The 19,676-nt window shown below is 38.4% G+C and overlaps 1 protein-coding gene across 3 annotated transcripts in view; it reads left to right on the forward strand.

Annotated features, from left to right (window-relative positions):
• The first annotated feature begins 9,703 nt into the window (after positions 1 to 9,703).
• MYBL1 (MYB proto-oncogene like 1) overlaps positions 9,704 to 19,676 on the forward strand; it is a 40,005-nt gene continuing 30,032 nt past the window's right edge. For all 3 annotated transcript variants that reach the window (XM_047727459.1, XM_047727461.1, XM_047727460.1), the window contains exon 1: positions 9,704 to 10,151. In XM_047727459.1, the coding sequence (XP_047583415.1) occupies positions 10,132 to 10,151 (20 nt within the window). In that variant the 5' untranslated portion in view covers positions 9,704 to 10,131. The remainder of the gene's footprint in view (positions 10,152 to 19,676) is intronic.

A 19,676-nucleotide genomic window follows, 5' to 3' on the forward strand; every position in this document is an offset into this window, starting at 1 on the left:
TGGCATCACAATTCTGGACTTCAAGCTCTATTACAAAGCTGTCATCATCAAGACAGCATGGTATTGGCACAGAAACAGACACATAGATCAATGGAACAGAATAGAGAGCCCAGAAATAGATCCTCAACTCTATGGTCAACTAATCTTCGACAAAGCAGGAAAGAATGTCCAATGGAAAAAAGACAGCCTCTTCAATAAATGGTGTTGGGAAAATTGGACAGCCACATGCAGAAAAATGAAATTGGATCATTTCCTTACACCACACACGAAAATAGACTCAAAATGGATGAAGGACCTCAATGTGAGAAAGGAATCCATCAAAATCCTTGAGGAGAACACAGGCAGCAACCTCTTCGACCTCAGCTGCAGCAACATCTTCCTAGGAACTTCGCCAAAGGCAAGGGAAGCAAGAGCAAAAATGAACTATTGGGATTTTATCAAGATCAAAAGCTTTTGCACAGCAAAGGAAACAGTTAACAAAACCAAAAGACAACTGACAGAATGGGAGAAGATATTTGCAAATGACATATCAGATAAAGGGCTAGTGTCCAAAATCTATAAAGAACTTAGCAAACTCAACACCCAAAGAACAAATAATCCAATCAAGAAATGGGCAGAGGACATGAACAGACATTTCTGCAAAGAAGACATCCAGATGGCCAGCAGACACATGAAAAAGTGCTCCATATCACTTGGCATCAGGGAAATACAAATCAAAACCACCATGAGATATCACCTCACACCAGTCAGAATGGCTAAAATTAACAAGTCAGGAAATGACAGAAGCTGGCGAGGATGCGGAGAAAGGGGAACCCTCCTACACTGTTGGTGGGAATGCCAGCTGGTGCAACCACTCTGGAAAACAGCATGGAGGTTCCTCAAAATGTTGAAAATAGAACTACCCTATGACCCAGCAATTGCACTGCTGGGTATTTACCCTAAAGATACAAACGTAGTGATCCGAAGGGGCACATGCACCCGAATGTTTATAGCAGCAATGTCTACAATAGCCAAACTATGGAAAGAACCTAGATGTCCATCAACAGACGAATGGATAAAGAAGAGGTGGTATATATACACAATGGAATACTATGCAGCCATCAAAAGAAATGAAATCTTGCCATTTGCGACGACGTGGATGGAACTAGAGGGTATCATGCTTAGCGAAATAAGTCACTCGGAGAAAAACAACTATCCTATGATCTCCCTGATATGAGGGAGAGGAGATGCAACATGGGGGGTTAAGGGGGTAGGAGAAGAGTAAATGAAACAAGATGGGATTGGGAGGGAGACAAACCATAAGTGACTCTTAATCTCACAAAACAAACTGAGGGTTGATGGGGGGAGGGGGTTTGGGAGGGGGGTGGGATTATGGACACTGGGGAGGGTATGTGCTATGGTGAGTGCTGTGAAGTGTGTAAACCTGGTGATTCACAGACCTGTACCCCTGGGGATAAAAATATATGTTTATAAAAAATAAAATTAAAAAAAAAAGATTTCATCAAAGTGGACCTTAATTATTTTTCTTTTTAAAAAGTTATTCTCAAAGCAATGAATGTACTTGGTTTAAAAAAATTTCAAAACTATATAGAAAGACCAGTTCCTCCATCTCAATTGCTAAATCAACTTTCTATTTTGGTAGTTACCTCCCTAACATGTCTAATCTCTTGATTTATCAACTTTAGACTGTATTTGATTCCTCCATTATGAAAAATGAATGTCCTTGCTTTCTTTAGATCATCTTTCTAACCTAATGTAATATACTGATCTGTTTATTGAACCATCAATTTTAGACATCTCAACTCTCCAGTATGTAAAATGAAGAAATTATCATTTCTACACTTTCTAATATCCCTTATCCTCCCATTCTGCCTCCGCACTCTTATTAGCTATACTATTGCTGTTATGTTATTAAGGTTTATGGCATTCAAAATATGTTTGTAGCCATAATTGCTTTAAAAGTAATCCAGGTGAGGTGATCCCAAATGTCAAAATGAGAAGGGTTTTCTGAGACTCCAATTAGAAGTTGAAACTTTCCCAAGGCAGATATTATAATTTAAACAGATTTATGTTTTAAAAGATACTTCAGGTGGTCAAGTGGAGGATACAGTGAATTGGATAAGATTAGAGGATGAAAGATCAGTTAAAAGACTTGCTATAATTGGTGAGAGATGAGAGCCTGAACTGACCCACTGGCAATGGGGATGTCAAGGAGAGGATGTTGGAAGACAGGAAAAAGGCCAATCCAGACTCTCACGTTTTGAGTTGAGAGGCTGAATGGTGGTGCTACTAATTTGGAATAAGATACAGGAATAATTACAGATTGGGAGAAAAGGAGTAAATTCCATTTGGGGACATGTTGAATTTGGGGAAAGAGAGGGAGTTCAGGAGAGGGGTTAGGGTTGCAAGTGAAGATCTGTGAATCCTAGGATGTGACTGAAATCGTAGAAGGAGATGAGATGGCCTAGGAAGAAAGTGTACAGTGAGAAGACAGCTACATGCAATTTGGGAGAGTGCCAACATTGGCAGAAGAATAGAGACTTCCAAAATGCTTTGAGGTATGGAAATTATGGAGGTGAGGTCACAGGAAATGAGGGATGAAAGTTTCAAATAAAAGGAAGTAGTAAAGTCAAATGCTATAGAAAGTTCAGGTAAAATGAATTTCTTTTTTTTTAAGTGTCCACTGGATTTAAAAGCCACAATTCTACTCCCACATTTTGCAGCCAGTTTCAATGGATGGTGATGGTAAAGGTTAGATTATGAGAGGACTGTAGACGAATGGAGTAGTGAAGTCAAGACACCTTTGTAGTTTAGCTGAAAGGGAAGAAGGGAAGATAGCAGATACAGAGTTATGGGAGGGAGGGAGGGATGGATGAATATATTTAGATCAAAATTTTTAAACCTACTGGAGTCAGTGTCCTCTTTTTATAATAATATATTCTATTTCCTGTACCCTACTAAGGTGTAGGTAACATAGATTTTTAAAAAATCAATTCAATGCTCTCCCAATAATATGGAGGAGAAACAGAAGAAATTTTATAATAAAGCCAATCAAGTACAACTAATCCAGCTGATATATATGTAGAACTAGCTATGAACTCCATAGCTAGAAACAGATACCAGTGGGCTTTATTTCTGTCATAAAATCTTGAGCTGAGTAACCCTCAGTGATGTGATTTTTTTTAAATGGAGAAAAAACTCTTGGTTAAGTCTGAACAAAATAAAATACAGTCTTCCCCTGGTTTACATACGATGTATTTCTGGAGATACTGTATATTTTTAACAGATGACTTATTTGAGAGAGGGAGAGATCACGAGCAGAGGGGAAGGGCAGAGGGAGAAGCAGACTTCTCACTGAGCAGGAAGACCACTGTGGGGCTCCATGTGGGTCTCAATCCAGAGACTCTGGAATCATGCTCTGAGCTCAAGGCAGATGCTTAACTAAATAAGCCATCCAGACACCCTGGAAATAGTGCATTTTAAATTGCAAAACAAAAACAAAAACAAAAAAAGCCCCAACGCTTGTGCACTTGTGTTTATAAGTTAAAAAAAAAAAAGGTGATTTGAGACTTAATTAGCGTTTTTTTCACTTACATTACTCTCTGGTTGAATGTTGGATGGAACACAGGATAATTCTTCCTTGCACAGGACTGTTTCAAACTTTACAAGAGTCTTCTGTTCTAGAACTGGCACTCTAAATGCCAGTAATGACCTTCAATAACCACAAATTCCCCTAAAATCTTGCAAATTCATTGTTTCCTTTGGGAGTGCCTGGATGTACTAGGCCAGGAGAGAAGGGGAGGCTGGGGATTAAAAAAAAAGACAAGATACTATTCCTGATAATGTGGAAGGTGATAAAATTGAAAGTAGAGGTAGAAAGCTTAGAATTAAAAAGAAGCACATACCTTCATATCTTGGCACAAGTCGTGTTTCCCACAGATGAGCGATTCCTGCTTTAGGGATTTTGTGGTATTCTGTAAATTATTTCTTTTGTTTAATGCCCTGAGTACCCTCTCCCTTAATCTGAAGTTCCTATCCTTCATTTTGAATCTTCAGTTGGTAGGCTCCTTTGTTGTAAAGAGGTGCTAAAATTCGAACACTATAAAAGATCACCTTTAGAAGAGAAAGCACTTCTTGTATCATCACAAGCCAAAAATATTGAAAATTTCAGAGAAGGCCATTACCTATTGTTGTTGTAGCAAATTACCACAAACTTTGGCTTAAAACAATACAAACTTAATATCCTAAACTTCTGGAAGTCAGAAGTTCAAAGAGAATCTCACTGAGCTAAAATCTGAGAGGAGAATCTGTTTTCTTGATTTATGTAATAGCTTCTACAGGCTGCCTGCATTCCTTGGTTCATGACCCCTTTCTCCATTTTCAATACTAACAGTATAGCATCTCCAAATCTGTCAGGCTCTCCTGCTACTCTCTTCCATTCTTGAGGACTTTTGTGATTACATTGGGTCCTCCTGGATAACCCGAACTAACATCCCCATGTCAAGATCCTTAATTTAATCATAACTGCGAAGTCCCTTTTGCCATTAAGATATTATATTCATCGGTTCTGGGAATTAGGACATGGATATCTTTAGGGTGGGCCATTATTCTATCTACTACAAAAGAGTAGAGCAAAGAATATTGGTTTGAATTAGGGACACTTTCTTTTTTAAAAAAGTTTTTATTTAAATTCCAGTCAGTTAACATGCAGTGTAATATTAGTTTCAGGTGTGCAATATAGTGATTCAACACTTCCATATGACACCTGGTGCTCATCACAAGTGCACTCCTTAATCCCCATCACCTACATAGCCCATACTCCTGAAATAGGGACACTTTAAAACATTTTTGTCTCTTACGGTTTTTTTTTTTTTTTTCTGGCAGATCAACCACTCATTTTTACCTTTAAAAGCCAAAGTAAGAATTTTATAACTGCCTATGACAGTATGATTTCTATTTATAATTTCCATCAAACTTAAAATAATATCCTAAATGTAGAGATTACCAAAATACATTGGTGGTGGGGAGAGGTTGAAACAGATACTTATGTATCCAAGATATAATTCTAAATCTGATTTTTATTCTCAGATTGAGCACATAATATATGGTTTCACCATTTCTGCCAAAGCATATTTATTTAGCATTATCAATGCTGGGGCAAGTTTTATATAACATGCTATTTCTTTCTATTTCCAGCTCATTTAAAATTTTTTATTTCATTTTTAATTTTTTTAAGATTTTATTTATTTGAGAAAGAGAGAGCATGAGCAAAAATAGAGAAGGAGGGGGAGAGGGAGAAGGAGATCCCTTGCTGAGCAGGGATGACACCCCAACATGACCTCGATCCCAGGACCCTGAGATCATGACCTGAGCTGTAGGCAGACAGCTGACCGAGCCATCCAGATGCCCCTGCAGTTCTTTTTTTTTTTAATTAAAAAAATAAACAAGAATTTATGCTTTAAAATATTAAATAATACAAAAATACACAGGGTAAAAAGTTAAAGCCGGCCCTGCTCCCATCTCATCCTTCCCTCCAAAGTAAAATACTGCTAAACAGTTTGGTGTGCAGTCCATAGACCATTTTCTATAATGTTAGACACATACCCACATACACATATACCCTGAGACTTTACATACATAAACAACATATTAAGCATACAGTTCTGCTACTAGCTCTTTGTTCTACACCGTCCTATAGTACATCTATACTATACTGATAGTTGAATGTTCATGGATGTTAGGGTAGTAAAGTGATTGGGAACTTGGTTTCTAATTCAAATCTTCGTTCTGCCACTATATGCCCTTGAACAAATTAATCTTTTGGTGTCCTATTTTTCTCTTTTATAAAGTGTATGAAAATAATAGTACCTACCTCATAGGATTGTTATGTATGAAAATAATAGTACCTACCTCATAGGATTTTATAATTATACAAGTTCAGCATATTACCTAAAATGAATGCATGTGAAACACTTAGAAGGGCCCAGTCGCATAACAGACTTTTAATGGCATTGTGTTAATATTGCAATATTTTTACTGATTGTATAATTGTTAGTGATGGGAACCACTTAAACTAGTCTCAAAATGTGAATACTTCCAAGTTGGGCTTTTAATGAAATATAATACTATAAGCATTGAAGTATATCTTTTCTGCTTGCATTGAATTACAGTATTTTTAAAAAGATTTTATTTATTTGTTTTTGAGAGAGAGAGAGCACAAGAGGGAGAGGCAGAGGGAGAGAGAATCTCAAGCAGACTCCCCACTGAGTATGGAACCCAATGTGGGGCTCCATCCCTGGACCCCAAGATTATGACCCAAGCTGAAACCAAGAGTCAGACACTCAAACAACTGTACCACATAGGTGCTCCAAATTACAGTATATTGTGATAACATGTCCATCATAGGCTATGCACATCTTTACAGCTTTTGCTTGGTATTGCTTTCCAAAGGGATTATACCAGTTTCAGTACTAACATCAAGGAATTACTCAAACTTTTTGACAGAATTTAGAAATATTTTGTTACCTTAGTAGTCATAAAATGGTACTTACACTTTTTAAAAAATTTTTTTAGATTTTTTAAATTTATCTGACACAAAGACACAGAGGGAGTGAGCACAAGCAGGGGGAGCTGCAGGCAGAGGAAGAGGGAGAAGCAGGCCCCAGTGAGTGTGAAACCCAACGTGGGACTCCATCCTAGGACCCCGGGATCATGATCTAAGCCAAAGGCAGACGTCTTCCCGACTGAGCCACCCAGGCCCCCTAATTTATACTTTTTATGAACATATTTTTTCATGTGCTTATTATTTGCCTTTGTTTATTCATTGTACAGTGATTGTATTTGAGCATATTGATGTATTACTATTCTAGGGACTGGGATTCTAGCAATAAACAGAACAAAAATCTATGGGAATGATAGATACGGCTCTATTAAAAGTATAGTCTCTCAGGTACTATATTAAGCCAGCAAAAGCTTTTCAAACAACATAAGCAAACCTTGGGAGTATTTGGCCTTTGTGGGAGAATAAGTTGGTATAGCCATGGGCAGGATGAGCACGGTGCACTTTACTGCTCATTTGTTTAATAATAGTGAAGCAATTTATTTAAAGATTCGGAGTAAGAAAGTAAATTAGTACATACTCTTAAAATAATTTCAAAATCATTTTTATAGGGGTACCTGGCTGGCTCAGTAGGAAGAGAATGTGACTCTTGATCTCAGAGTTGTGAGTTTGAGCCCCACGCTGGGTTTAGAGATTACTTTAAAAAAAATTAAAAAATATTTTAAAAATAATTTTTATAATTAAAAATAGGAATATATTTGTCATGGAGTAGAAAGAAAACTTTATGAGTCTTTAAAGGTAACATAGTTTTTGGGGCGCCTGGGTGGCTCAGTGGGTTAAGCCGCTGCCTTCGGCTCAGGTCATGATCTGGGGTCCTGGGATCGAGTCCCGCATTGGGCTCTCTGCTCAACAGGGAGCCTGCTTCTCTCTCTCTCTGCCTGCCTCTCTGCCTGCTTGTGATCTCTCTCTGTCAAATAAATAAATAAAATCTTTAAAAAAAAAAAAAAGGTAAAATAGTTTTTAAAGAAATTTCCAACACTTGTCCCCAGTCATTTTCCCCTTGGTATTCAATCCCCTGTACCTCTGTGGAAGAACTTGAGAAGCTTCAACAGGCTATTTAAAACCAACTCTCAGGGAGTGAGAAGTGTGGTAACGAGAATAACATTCTTTTGAGTGTTTTCAGTTTTGGGTGATTACAAATAAAGCCACTATAAACATTTGTTCTCCAAAGTGTCTGTCCATCTGCATTTCTACCAGCAATGCATGAAAGTTGTGTTTGCTTAGCATCTTCACCTTTACCAACACTTGTGTATCAGTCTCCCCCCTCCCCATCCTAATTACTGTGTGGTGGTATCTCACTGTGGTTTTGATTTGCATTTCTCTAATGATCAAAGATGTGGAACGCCTTTTCATGTGGCTTATTTGCCATTTGTCTATCTTTTTTTGGTGAAATGTCTGCTCTAACCTTTTGCCCATTTTTTTCATTGCTCCCCCCCCCATAGTTGTTTTAAGAGTTACTTATAATACTCTGAGTAAAAACTCTTTTGAAATGTATGTTTTGCTTTAAGAAAAAAAAAAAAAAAAGCCCAGCTCTCAATTACCTTCAAGTGTGTATTCAAATGACTGTGAAGCACTTTCATGGCACACTTTGTCTCTTTATAAGCGATTTATATGAATTTGCAAAGTGATCTTTCTGGGGAATTACATTTTTCTCTGTCTCTAAAATGAGGGGTCTTTAGTGTAGTGTCAAAGTCTAAAATATCTGCTTTCAAGCTCTAAATAAGTATTCTGTATAAAAAGCCTAATATAGAGGAGAAACTCTGCTCTCTGTTAGAATATAAATAAGTAGAGTAATGTATGACCAGGAGTAAATCAGAAATCAGTTTTCAAATGACATTACTTTCTCAATTAGGTTTAAAAAAAAAAAGTGAACAAGCAACACAATAAGGAATGAAATAAAAGGTGTTTCACCTTCCCAGAACCCATATCTTGAGAAAAAGGAACTATAAAAAGGCGTTTTAAGTTTTGAAACTAGTGCATGCAAACCCCTCAATTCACATTTGCACCTGCATCTCTGATTTGCAAAAATTGACGCGTAAAACTTCAAAATAGCAAAATATAAGTTTGTTATAATATTAACATGTGGTTTAGTGCTCTATGCAGTAGAGCATGTTACCTTGCAAATTTGGATTCTTTACCATTTCTAATTGTTACTGTAAACTACTTCAATGTTCTTTGATCCCAGCAGTTCGTAGTTTCACACTTGAAGCTTCTAGAGTAGTTACAACTACTGGAAGCTCCTTCCGTGCAATTCTCCCTTCCTCTCGTCTCTCCTGCGAAGGAAGGTCACCTTTTACAGTTGACTACCATACTGATTCATCTAGGCAAAATTTCTAGTCCGCTCCTGTCTTCGTACATTGTTCTCCTGCATCAGGGTTCAATTATTTCCCGTAGAGGGAGCCCAGGGATGATCAGACCGACACTTGGGCTTATTCCCTTTTTCTGGGCCAAACACGACTCTAGCTAAAAACTTTTTTCAGCTGTCAGTCCGCTCATTCTTGATATTCGGTTTCCTACCACAGTCTTCGCCTATTGCAGTAGCTCTGATGTCTGGGCAAAATAAAGCTCACATTTTTTCTTAAACAATAACGGCCGCGCAAATTTTATGGTTAGATTTGTCCCAAGACGGAAGACCGCGCCTCCTAACTAATGAGGCGGGATACACACGAGGAATTAGGAGTGGAGGAGCGGTAGCTGAAAGGAGGCTGCGGGTACGCGCCTCGGCGCAGCCGCCCAACCCCCAAAGACCGTATCCGCGAACCCGGGGAAGTTTGGACTCGCGCCGCAGCTTCCGGACCCGCCTCTAGGCGACCACCGGAACTCGCTTTCCCAGCAGGCCCCGCGCGGTGCGGCGCTCGGCGCGCTCCGGGTCCTGTCAAGGCAGTACCCGCGAGCCGGCCCTGCGGCCCCACCCCCTGACTCCTAGCTCCTTCCCCGACTCCCGCGAGTTCCAGTCCCGACTTCCAGCTCCCCAGCCCCGCCCATAGTCGCGCGCGCTCTCCCCGCCCCGCCCTCGTCCCCCCGCGTGCGGCCGCTACAGCCAATGAGGTTCGGGGCCGCGTGCGCAGATTCAAACGGCGGCTCTTGAGGGAGGCTGGGCGCGAGATTCGGCGGTGCGGACAAAACCCTGCAGGAGGCTGCGAGCCCTGCAGAGCTGCTCGCTGCGGGGTGAGGGCGGGGGTAGGCGCCCGCCGCAGAGCTGAGCTGGGACCACTGCGTAGAGGCTGAGAGGCGGCGGGAGGGGCCGGCGGAGGGCGGGAGCGCGCCTGCTGACATGTTGGGGGCATTCCTGACCGGGCCGGGCCGGGGCTAGGAGCTGCACTGAGAGCCGGGGGCGGGTCGCGGTCCGCCCCTCCGTCCTGCCCTGCCGGGGACGTGCGTTCCACTCTCGGTCGCCTCGGAGAGGGAGCGAGGGGAGCGGCTGGAGGGTCGGGGACAAGGAACATTCGCTTGAGGCTGGAGGAGGCTGAACTGCGTCCCCGCCCAGCCCGTGCCTATGCGGTACTTGAAGGATGGCGAAGAGGTCGCGCAGGTGGGTGACATCTCTTTCACTTAGGCCTGTTGGCAGTGTCTCGGCTAGATTCTTTCCCCTTTCCCAATGCTTCCCCATCAGGCCCTCCCCAGCTGGGGCCGAGGTTTTCCTTCCCGCTGCCCCGCAGCCCTCTCCGACCCAGCTGGCCCCATCGCAGCCGTGACATGTGGAGAGTTGGGGACCCCTGTGTTTAAGGCGCAGAACGTGAGTAACAGAGTAACAAATGCCCAGATTGCTGTAAGGAGTTGATTCTCCCCACAGCTCACGTCCAGACTTCAGCCTCTCACAGTCCCCTCTTGGTCGGAGTTTCTTGCTAGGTAAGTCCGCGCTTTCAGGGAGTACTCCACGCACATAAAAGTGCTCATGGACAGTCCCGACGACTCGAAAATGGTATTCAGAGAGATTCTTTTTTTCTGAATTACGGAATCAGTTAAAGTAGGAACTCTGTGATAAACCTGCGCTGGGACCCCTCTGCCATCTTTGGTGCCTTGACAGGTATGGAAAATCCTCTGAGGGATAGCTGAAGAGAGAGGACCTTTTTGATGTTTTCTGTAATTACCATTCCCTTGTTCTCAGCTTTATGTGTATATTTTTAGTATCTTCTGCTGGGAAGTTGTTACACTGTTACTACCAGTAGCTTGATCTTAAAACAATGTTTGATTCACTGAATATTTTTAGTGCCCGTGTTTGGCTGTGTCCGTAACTAAGTCTTGCCCAGAGAGGTAGGGCATAATATTTGTTGGAGAACTTGCTAGGAGAAATTTACTCATCTAATTTTTATTTACACGTTACTATAGTAGCTACACCTAAATTGTGTAGTAACCCCTTAGATGACAAAAAATGAGATTGTCTTTTGTCAGTAGTATTAAATAAACTTGAAAAGCTGTTTGGCAGGATTTCCAAGTAGTTTTGTTTATCTAGGTTCACAGCCTTAAAGTCTTAGAGAGGTATTTCCCAAGTTGAAATTTAGTACTAAGATTCATTCACTGCGAATTCCTCTTAAAAATTGGTAATAACTACACATAACATTTGTTGCTTTATTAATCATCTTCTGTATGTAAGGTATTTTTGCAGAAAGCAGCATAAAACAAGTCCTTTTTAGATTTATTTTGTAGCAACTGCAATATAGGTAAAACTCCTCAAATGTAACAAATACACACGTCCACTCACGTAGACCCACCTCTCTACAACAGGGTTTTCAACATTGTTACTACTGATATAATGGATTAGATAATTCCTTGTAGTGGGGGGCTGCCCTATGCTTTGTAGTATGTTTAACAGCATTCCTGGCCAATGTCTAGTAGATGCCAATAACACCATTTCCCTGAGTTATGACAATCAAATGTTTCCAGACATTACCAAATATGTGTTGGGGGGGGCGGGGCAGAATCACTCAGGTGAGAATAACTGCTCTAATTAACTTCCTAATCTTCAGAAAAGATAGATATTAAAAGCTCCTATAATTATAATTACTGAGGTACTGATTTAGGCCTTTTCTTGTGCATTTTTAAATATACAGAATTTTTAAAATAACTTCATTAAGCAAAGTGACAAATGACTTTGTCAACCCCAAAACAGAACTTTGTTTATATTCATTGTGTGGCATTATCTATCTATCAGTATTGATGTTAATCTTATTTGAAAGAATGTCTTACCTAATGCAATCATCATCATTTAGTTATGATTAGACATGGATGCTTGAATGTCAGAACCCTTTCCTCCAATTGATTTTTTCTGCTCATTTCATAGTTTTTGATTGCTTCATAATAATAGACTAAGAAAGGAGAAGTGATTTAATGACGAATTTGCCTGTGTACGTTATTTTCTTTTGTTCACAATACCGTGAGCATTGAGGTCTAAATATTAATTGTACTGTTCACTTTTGTTCCTTGTCAGCTGTATGAATTAAAATGTACTATATAATGATTTAAAAGGCTGGAGTAATTAAATGCGGTGGGGGTGAAACTATGCTCCAAATAGAGGTAGAGGATGTGGTGAGAAATTATCATCTCTAAATGCTGTATTACGTAGGGTCTTTACACTTAAATGTGTTTCAGGCTCTGAATTATATTTCTTGTATATGAAAATATGTCTTATTTATCTTAGAATATAATAGAATGTGAACTGTTTTGAGGGTGGAAGTTATTGGGCAAAGTCTGGTCTCATGCCTATTGACTAAATGTCTTAATAATATGAACCTAATTTATAGTTGAGAAAGGAAATAATTTAGTCAATTTAAGATCTCTACAACTAAGTATTTGAATGAAAACTATAGTTTGCTGTACAAAAGTTTTGCATAAGACTATGAGCATAAATCCTGTAATATACTTTTTTCTATATGATATGGGAAAAAAAAAAGTAAAAAAAACCTGATACCTCAGGTTGAAACAACTGGAGGATGTTGGCTCTTTTGATTTTTAAGATAGCTTTAGTATCTCTGACCTAGATTTACATAAAGGAAAAGGCTCATTTAGTGTTGTGACTTTAAATAGTTTAAGATCTCACTGGGGGTTTTAATGATATAATTTACAGGTAGTATCAAAATTGGTATATGTTATTAACGTGTATTTGATTTTTAAGCATATTTATGTATTGAGTAATTAATTTTAGTTTTTAAAAGCTAGATCTACCCTTAAAAATAAACTTTGAAAAATGTCATTTAGAAACTAGAAGACCTGTTTTAAGTTGTAACAGATTCAGGTATTTACACTTGGTAACTGGTGACTGCACTAAATTGGAAAGCTAAAAGCCAGCTTTTTCATTGGAAAATGTTTTTCAGTGGGTTATATGTGTGTATGGGAAGCAATTTTACTATGTTGTTTCCAGCAAAATGAGTGTTACGGGTGAAAGAATACTGAAAATGAGAACTGATTTTTTTAAATCAGCTTTGTCATTAACTAGCAACATTGTTTTGGAAAAGCAAGTAAATTCTATATCCCAGTTTTTAAGTCTGTTAATCTAGGCATTTGGATTTTAGGATCTGTAAATTAATGTCTAGATTTAATATCTATTTCCCGTTTTGAACCTTTTTGTAATCATCTTTGCTCATTTAAACATATATATACAAATGGAATGAAATAGAAAAATTCAGTGATCGTTTTTGTTTGTGAGTAGGTAGGTAGAATTCTTTAAGTATTTATTTCAGTATTGCTATTCATACTGGTCAAATGAAGTCAAATTTGTCTTACTATAATTTTGCTAGTTTGCAGTCCAGGTTTGGAAATAAAATATTCATGTATGCAGTACATAATATTAACCACCGGGTGGCCTGATTTCACTTTTTTAAATCAACCTGGTAAATTTTCATACCTTGATTTCAAATGGACTTAAAAAAAAATAGAATTGCCCTATCAAAACAGGTAAAATTAAAGATGTAATTTTGGATTTTGATAAAAATTTCAGATTTGATGTAGTCTCTGAGTTAAAATATGATCAAGTTGAAATGATTATTAGAGCAGATTTGATAGAACTATTGATATGTCTTTAATTTTGAACCAGTGATTCTTTTCAAATAAAAGTAAATTAAAAAAAATTCTCAAATTTTTCCTTTCAGTACCCCACTTTACTCTTTTTACATAGAATAATTAGTATCCTTTAAAATTGAACTTCTTAAATGTTTTATCTTAATATAGTCAAGTATGAATTATTTGTGTATTATTTCACAGGGTAAATTATGACTGTAATATCCTATTAGCTTTCACCCAGTGTAAAGTTTCTCTTAACCATTTTCCTGGCCTAATGAGTCATAGTATTTATGTGTGTGTGTGTGTGTGTGTGTGCGTGCGCGCGCTTCATTTTGCTGTTTCATAATCACCCTAATCACTTTGTTCATTCATAATCTTTAAAAAAAAAAACCTTTTCATTTGAATGTAGTGCTTAGTTTATATATTATACAGTTATATAATAAATATTTTCTTTGACTTAACTAAAACTGGCAGAGTAATTCTAGTAACCAAGTCCTGAATGAAGATTCAGAAACCAAATTCCTTTCTATTTTTGCTTTGTGACTGGCGAAATAATTTCAGCTAACTATGCTGTCTTCTAGATCAGTCATCCTAGATTAAAAATCACTTATTTATGTAGTAAGGAGTTGATTTTATTTAGTTATTATATATTATCACTGATTGCTACAATATAAAAATGCTAAAAGATGATATGAAAAAGCAGAAAAAAAGAGCAGATTTGTTTTGATGGTGTCTAACCATTATTAAGCAGTGGTGAAAGTGGAATATTGGTGAGATTACCTGTGGGGTTTTATCCCTTCTCTTTTTTCTTGGCAAATTGTTCACATTCTCAGGCATCTTTCTGTTGCTAAGGATACTGATAAGTTTCTAGGATCTTATTCTGTCACACGTATTTCAAAGTTACATCATTCTTTCAACAATTACTTAACCAATATAGAAATAACTTATCCTAAAACTGAGAAGTAGCTAGGTGGATAGACTCCAGGAAAGTCCCAGTGGTAGATGATTCTAAGAATTCTACCTTAATCCTCCCTCATACTCACCCACTCAAAAAACCCAGCTTCCTGAACATTGACTGGGCTGTATAACTCTCTGAAACTGATGACCATGCTGATGCAAAACAGAGAATGAAACCTCATGTAGAAATAGAAATCTCTCACAAATCAAGTATGAGGTTAAAAAATAAAGCTGAATTTTAAAGTTGAACAAGTTTTCAGGAAAATTGCTCCTTGGAAACTAGTCTTTTGGCCAAAGTGACATCTTTGGACTCATATCCTTAAAATAATTTCATAAGAATCTACAGTGAATTTTGTACAGATTAGATGTGATGTAGATATTTTTTTGAACACTCAAGATTTATATAGGCAAGTCCCCAAATTAAACATTGTTTTGAACTAGAAATAACCTAATTTTTAAAAAAAGATTTTATTTATTTATTTGACAGAGATAGATCACAAGTAGGCAGAGAGGCAGACAGAGAGAGGGAAGCAGGCTCCCTGCTGAGCAGAGACCCTGATGCGGGGCTCCATCTCAGGACAGGGATGATGACCTGAGCCGAAGGCAGAGGCTTAACCCACTGAGCCACCCAGGTGCCCCATAATAACCTAATTTTTAAAAGCAGTCTCAGCTATGCTGTGAAAGTTGTTGGGATTGAGGGGAGGGAATAAGAAGGGAACTTGTGAAAACCACAACTGAGGGCTGTTTGGGATGGTAGAAAGTGGTAATGTTGCTGGGGACTGTTCTAGGAAAAGCTAGGCAATATTAGTAGACACACCAAAGAACCCCTTCTGTACTGAATATTTTGTTTGTTTGTTTCAGCAGGTTATGCTTCTTAAAATTCTACCATTTGGAGGTGCATTTGGATTTTGAGAGTCCTTTTTAATAAATGAGAATGTTTTTCTTTCCCCTTCTCCTAGAGGTATTTTCATTTGTTAAAAAAATGTTTTCTCTCATATCCACTTGAGAACAGCTGTATTGAGGGAGGTGGACATTTCATTGGGTTGGAAGAGAGGGTAATATTTTGGAATACAGAGTACTTGGAGGAGGTAATAAAAGAGTAAGGAAGATAATTCACTGATCATTAATTTTACAAATATTATAGGTACTGTGCTTGGTGCTGAAAGATGAATGTATCAGATATGTTCTTTGCATTCCTGAACTTACTATTTGGTTGGGAAGGTTGGCATGTGTGATGACCATTAAAAGGGAATGATAGATGCCATGAGTACATACAGATTGGACAGGAAGCCTCAATAAGGTGTTTTTTCTGATTTGGTAGCCTTCTTAGAAATTTATTAAGTTGTTGTAGCAACATGGACGGGACTGGAAGAGATTATGCTGAGTGAATACAATGAATACTGTTATGCTGAAAAGAAATTTAAAAAAAAAGATGTATTAAGTTGGGGCACCTGTGTGGCTCAATTAAACATCTGCCTTTGGGTCAGGTCATGATTCCAAGGTCCTGGGATTGAGCTCCCTGCTCAGTGGAAAGCCTGCTGCTCCCTCTTCCTCTTCCTGACACTCTGCTTACTTCTGCTTGCTCGCTGTCAAGGAAATAAATAAAATCTTTAAAAAAAGGAAATGAGAAATTTATTAAGTCATTGGATCATGAACCATCTCCATTTTAACTATTTAATCTTGGCTAATCGGGTGGATATTTCTGGTAGCTGAAGATGGCAGCAAATTACAGGTGTTTATTTATTTAAACTTGTGTCTTTATTTCCAGATTAGTTCAACAAAACAAGCATAGGACTGGCAGATTATTGTTTTAGGGAGAGAGCACTGGAATGTTAAAACTGAAGCAGATAGATAGTTTATATAGGTAGGGGAGTTGGGGATCTTTGTGTCTTGCTTGGTTGATATGAAGAACTTTGGTCCTGGGGGATGCCAGGCTGGCTCAGTTGGTAGAACATGTGACTCTTGACCTCAGGGTCACGAGTTCAACCCCCACATTGTGCATGGAGCCTTCTTAAAAAAAAAAAAAAAATTTGGTCCTATAGAATTGACAAATCAAGGGAAATCAGAAGTTCCTGTAAAGGATCTATAGAGAGTATTAAATCTAGACCTTCATTTTTCAGTTTTGTAAGAAACTATATGTAGATATTGGGAACTATCCATATGTTCTAAATATATTACATTAGAGGTTAATCATCAAACTTGAGCAGTTTGAAATCAGAGCATATTTTTAGAAAAGAGTTGGATATAATAAAGCAGAAATAATCTTGAATGTTGGACAGTCAGCCTATGCACATAATACTAATATTGAGCTACCTCTTTGTGCTATGTGCTATATGAGGTGTTTTATATGTTTTTTCATTTAATTTTATCCTTAAAGATGCACTATAAGGTAGGTAGTATTAATATATTATCCTTATTTCACAAACAGGTAAACTAAAGCCCTAAGAGGTTAATATGTACAGGGATGCAAAATAAGTAGTTAAGTTATAACTAAATCTTGTTCTGATTTCAAAATGTACTTCAGGTTTATCTTTGGTATCTTCCAGCTTCTTGGTATCCTCTTCCCTATTTCTCTAGTATGTGGCAGTATACTGGTTAAATAGTGCATTTTGGAGTTCAGTCATGATACATTTGGTATAACTGTGGGCAAGAAGTTACTTTTCTAGGTCAAAGTCTTCCTTTTCTGTAAAGTGGGAATAGTAATATTTCCCTCTTGGGGTTGTTGTGGGGTTTTAAGACAGAAATTTCAGAGACTACCTAATGTCTGGTACTTAGAAAGTTTAAATAAATTAGCTCTTATTATTTTCAGATGCTCATGACTGTCTTCAATCTAACTACTCAAAATCCTCTATTCCAGCTTATCATAAAGATCTGCCCTCTTTTCTGGGGTTTCATGTTCTCATGGCTTTAACTGTTTTCTGTATGCTGGTGATTGCCAAAACTGTGTGTCTATCCGAGGCCTCTTACCTGAGCAGAAGATCCATGTGCCCATTTGCCTTCCTAGATCTGCTCTGCCCAACAAAATAGCCATTCCCCCTCATAGCACATGCTGCTATTAAGCTATTGAAATGTGGTTAGTCTGAATTACAATGTACTCTAACTATAAAATACACACTAGATTTTTTGAGACTTTAGTGAGTAAAAAAAGAAATGTAAACTAGTTCATGATTATGTTGAGTATGTGTTGAAGTGGTAATTTTTTAATATATTGGGTTAAATAATTAACATTATTTTGACCTGTTTCTATTTTTAAAATGTGGCTACCAGGAAATTAGATATGTGACTGTGTTATATTTCTTTTTTAAAATTTTTTAAATTTTTAATTAACATATAATGTTATTATTTGCTTCAGGGGTACAGTCTGTGAATTGTCAGTCGTGCACAATTCACAGTACTTTCAATAGCACATACCCTCCCCAATGTCCATATCTGTTATATTTTTATTGGACAGTGCTGTTCAAGATTATTCACTTGTATATTCCTCAAGTGCCTTGAAATCAGCTAGTCCAAAACTGCCTACCCTCCCCATTCTCTTCTCCCTTTCAAAGTTCTGTTTTTCCTTCTACTCTTTTTTTTTTTAAGGTTTTATTTATTTATTTGACAGAAAGAAAGAGAGCACAGCAGGGGGAGCAGCAGAAAGAGGGAGAGGGAGAAGCAGGCTCCCTGCTGAGTAAGGAGCCCGATGCAGGGCTGATCCCAGGATCCTGGAATCATGACCTGAGCCAAAGGCAGATGCTTAACTGACTGAGCCACCCAGGCACCCCTTCCTTCTATTCTTTGTCTCAGGGGATAGCTCTGTTTATGCTCACAAAATCAGAAGTTTTGGAGGTATCCTTACTCCTTGCAAAATCCTCTTGTTTCCACCTTTCTTTTTTTTTTTTTTAACGTCCTAATTTTATTTTACTTTTTTCAGTGTTCCAAGATTCATTGTTTATGCACCATACCCAGTGCTCCATGCAATACGTGCCCTCCTTAATACCCACCACCAGGGTCACCCATCCTCCCACCCCCTCCTTTCTAAACCCTCAGTTTGTTTCTCAGAGTCCACAGTCTCTCATGGTTCGTCTCCCCCTCTGATTTCTCCCAACTCACTTCTCCTCTCCAACTCCCAGTGTCCTCCATGTTATTCCTTATGCTCCACAGGTAAGTGAAACCATATGATAATTGACTTTCTCTGCTTGACTTTACTCAGTATAATCTCCTCCATGTTGATACAAAGGTTGGGTATTCATCCTGTCCGATGGCTGTAATATTCCATTGTATATATGGACCACATCTTCTTTTTTTTTTTTTAAAGATTTTATTTATTTGACAGAGAGATCACAAGTAGGCAGAGAGGCAGGCAGAGAGTGAGAGAGGAGGAAGCAGGCTCCCTGCTGAGCAGAGAGCACCATGCGGGGCTCGATCCCAGAACCCTGGGATCATGATCTGAGCCGAAGGCAGAGGCTTAACCCACTGAGCCACCCAGGTGCCCCTGGATCACATCTTTTTTATCCATTCATCTGTAGAAGGGCATCTCAGCTCTTTCCACAGTTTGGCGATTGTGGACATTGCTGCTATGAACATGGGGTACCTGTGGCCCTTCTTTTCACTATATCTGTATCTTTGGGGTAAATACCCAGTAGTACAATTGCAGGGTCATAAGGTAGCTCAATTTTAATTTTTTGAGCAATCTCCACACTGTTTTCCAAAGTTGCTGCACCAACTTGAATTCCCACCAACAATGTTAGAGGATTCTCCTTTCTCCACATCCTCTCCAACACTTGTTGTTTCTTGTCCTGTTGATTTTTGCCATTCTAACTGGTGTAAGGTGGAATCTCAATGTGGTTTTGATTTGAATTTCCCTGATGGCTAGTGATGATGAACATTTTTTCATGTGTCTATTAGCCATTTGTATGTCTTCTTTGAAGAAGTGTCTGTTCATTTCTTCTGCGTATTTTTTGACATAATTATCTGTTTTTTGGGCATGGAGTTTGAGGAGTTCTTTATAGATCATTTCTTCCATTGTTTGTTTTAACTAGATGTAACTTTGTTTTGTATTTTACCCTTACCATTGTCAGGCTCTAATAATTTCTTACTTGGGTTATTGTAAAAGATTAGTAAT

This window comes from Lutra lutra, chromosome 4 (genome assembly GCF_902655055.1).
Source record: "Lutra lutra chromosome 4, mLutLut1.2, whole genome shotgun sequence".
NCBI lineage: Eukaryota > Metazoa > Chordata > Mammalia > Carnivora > Mustelidae > Lutra > Lutra lutra.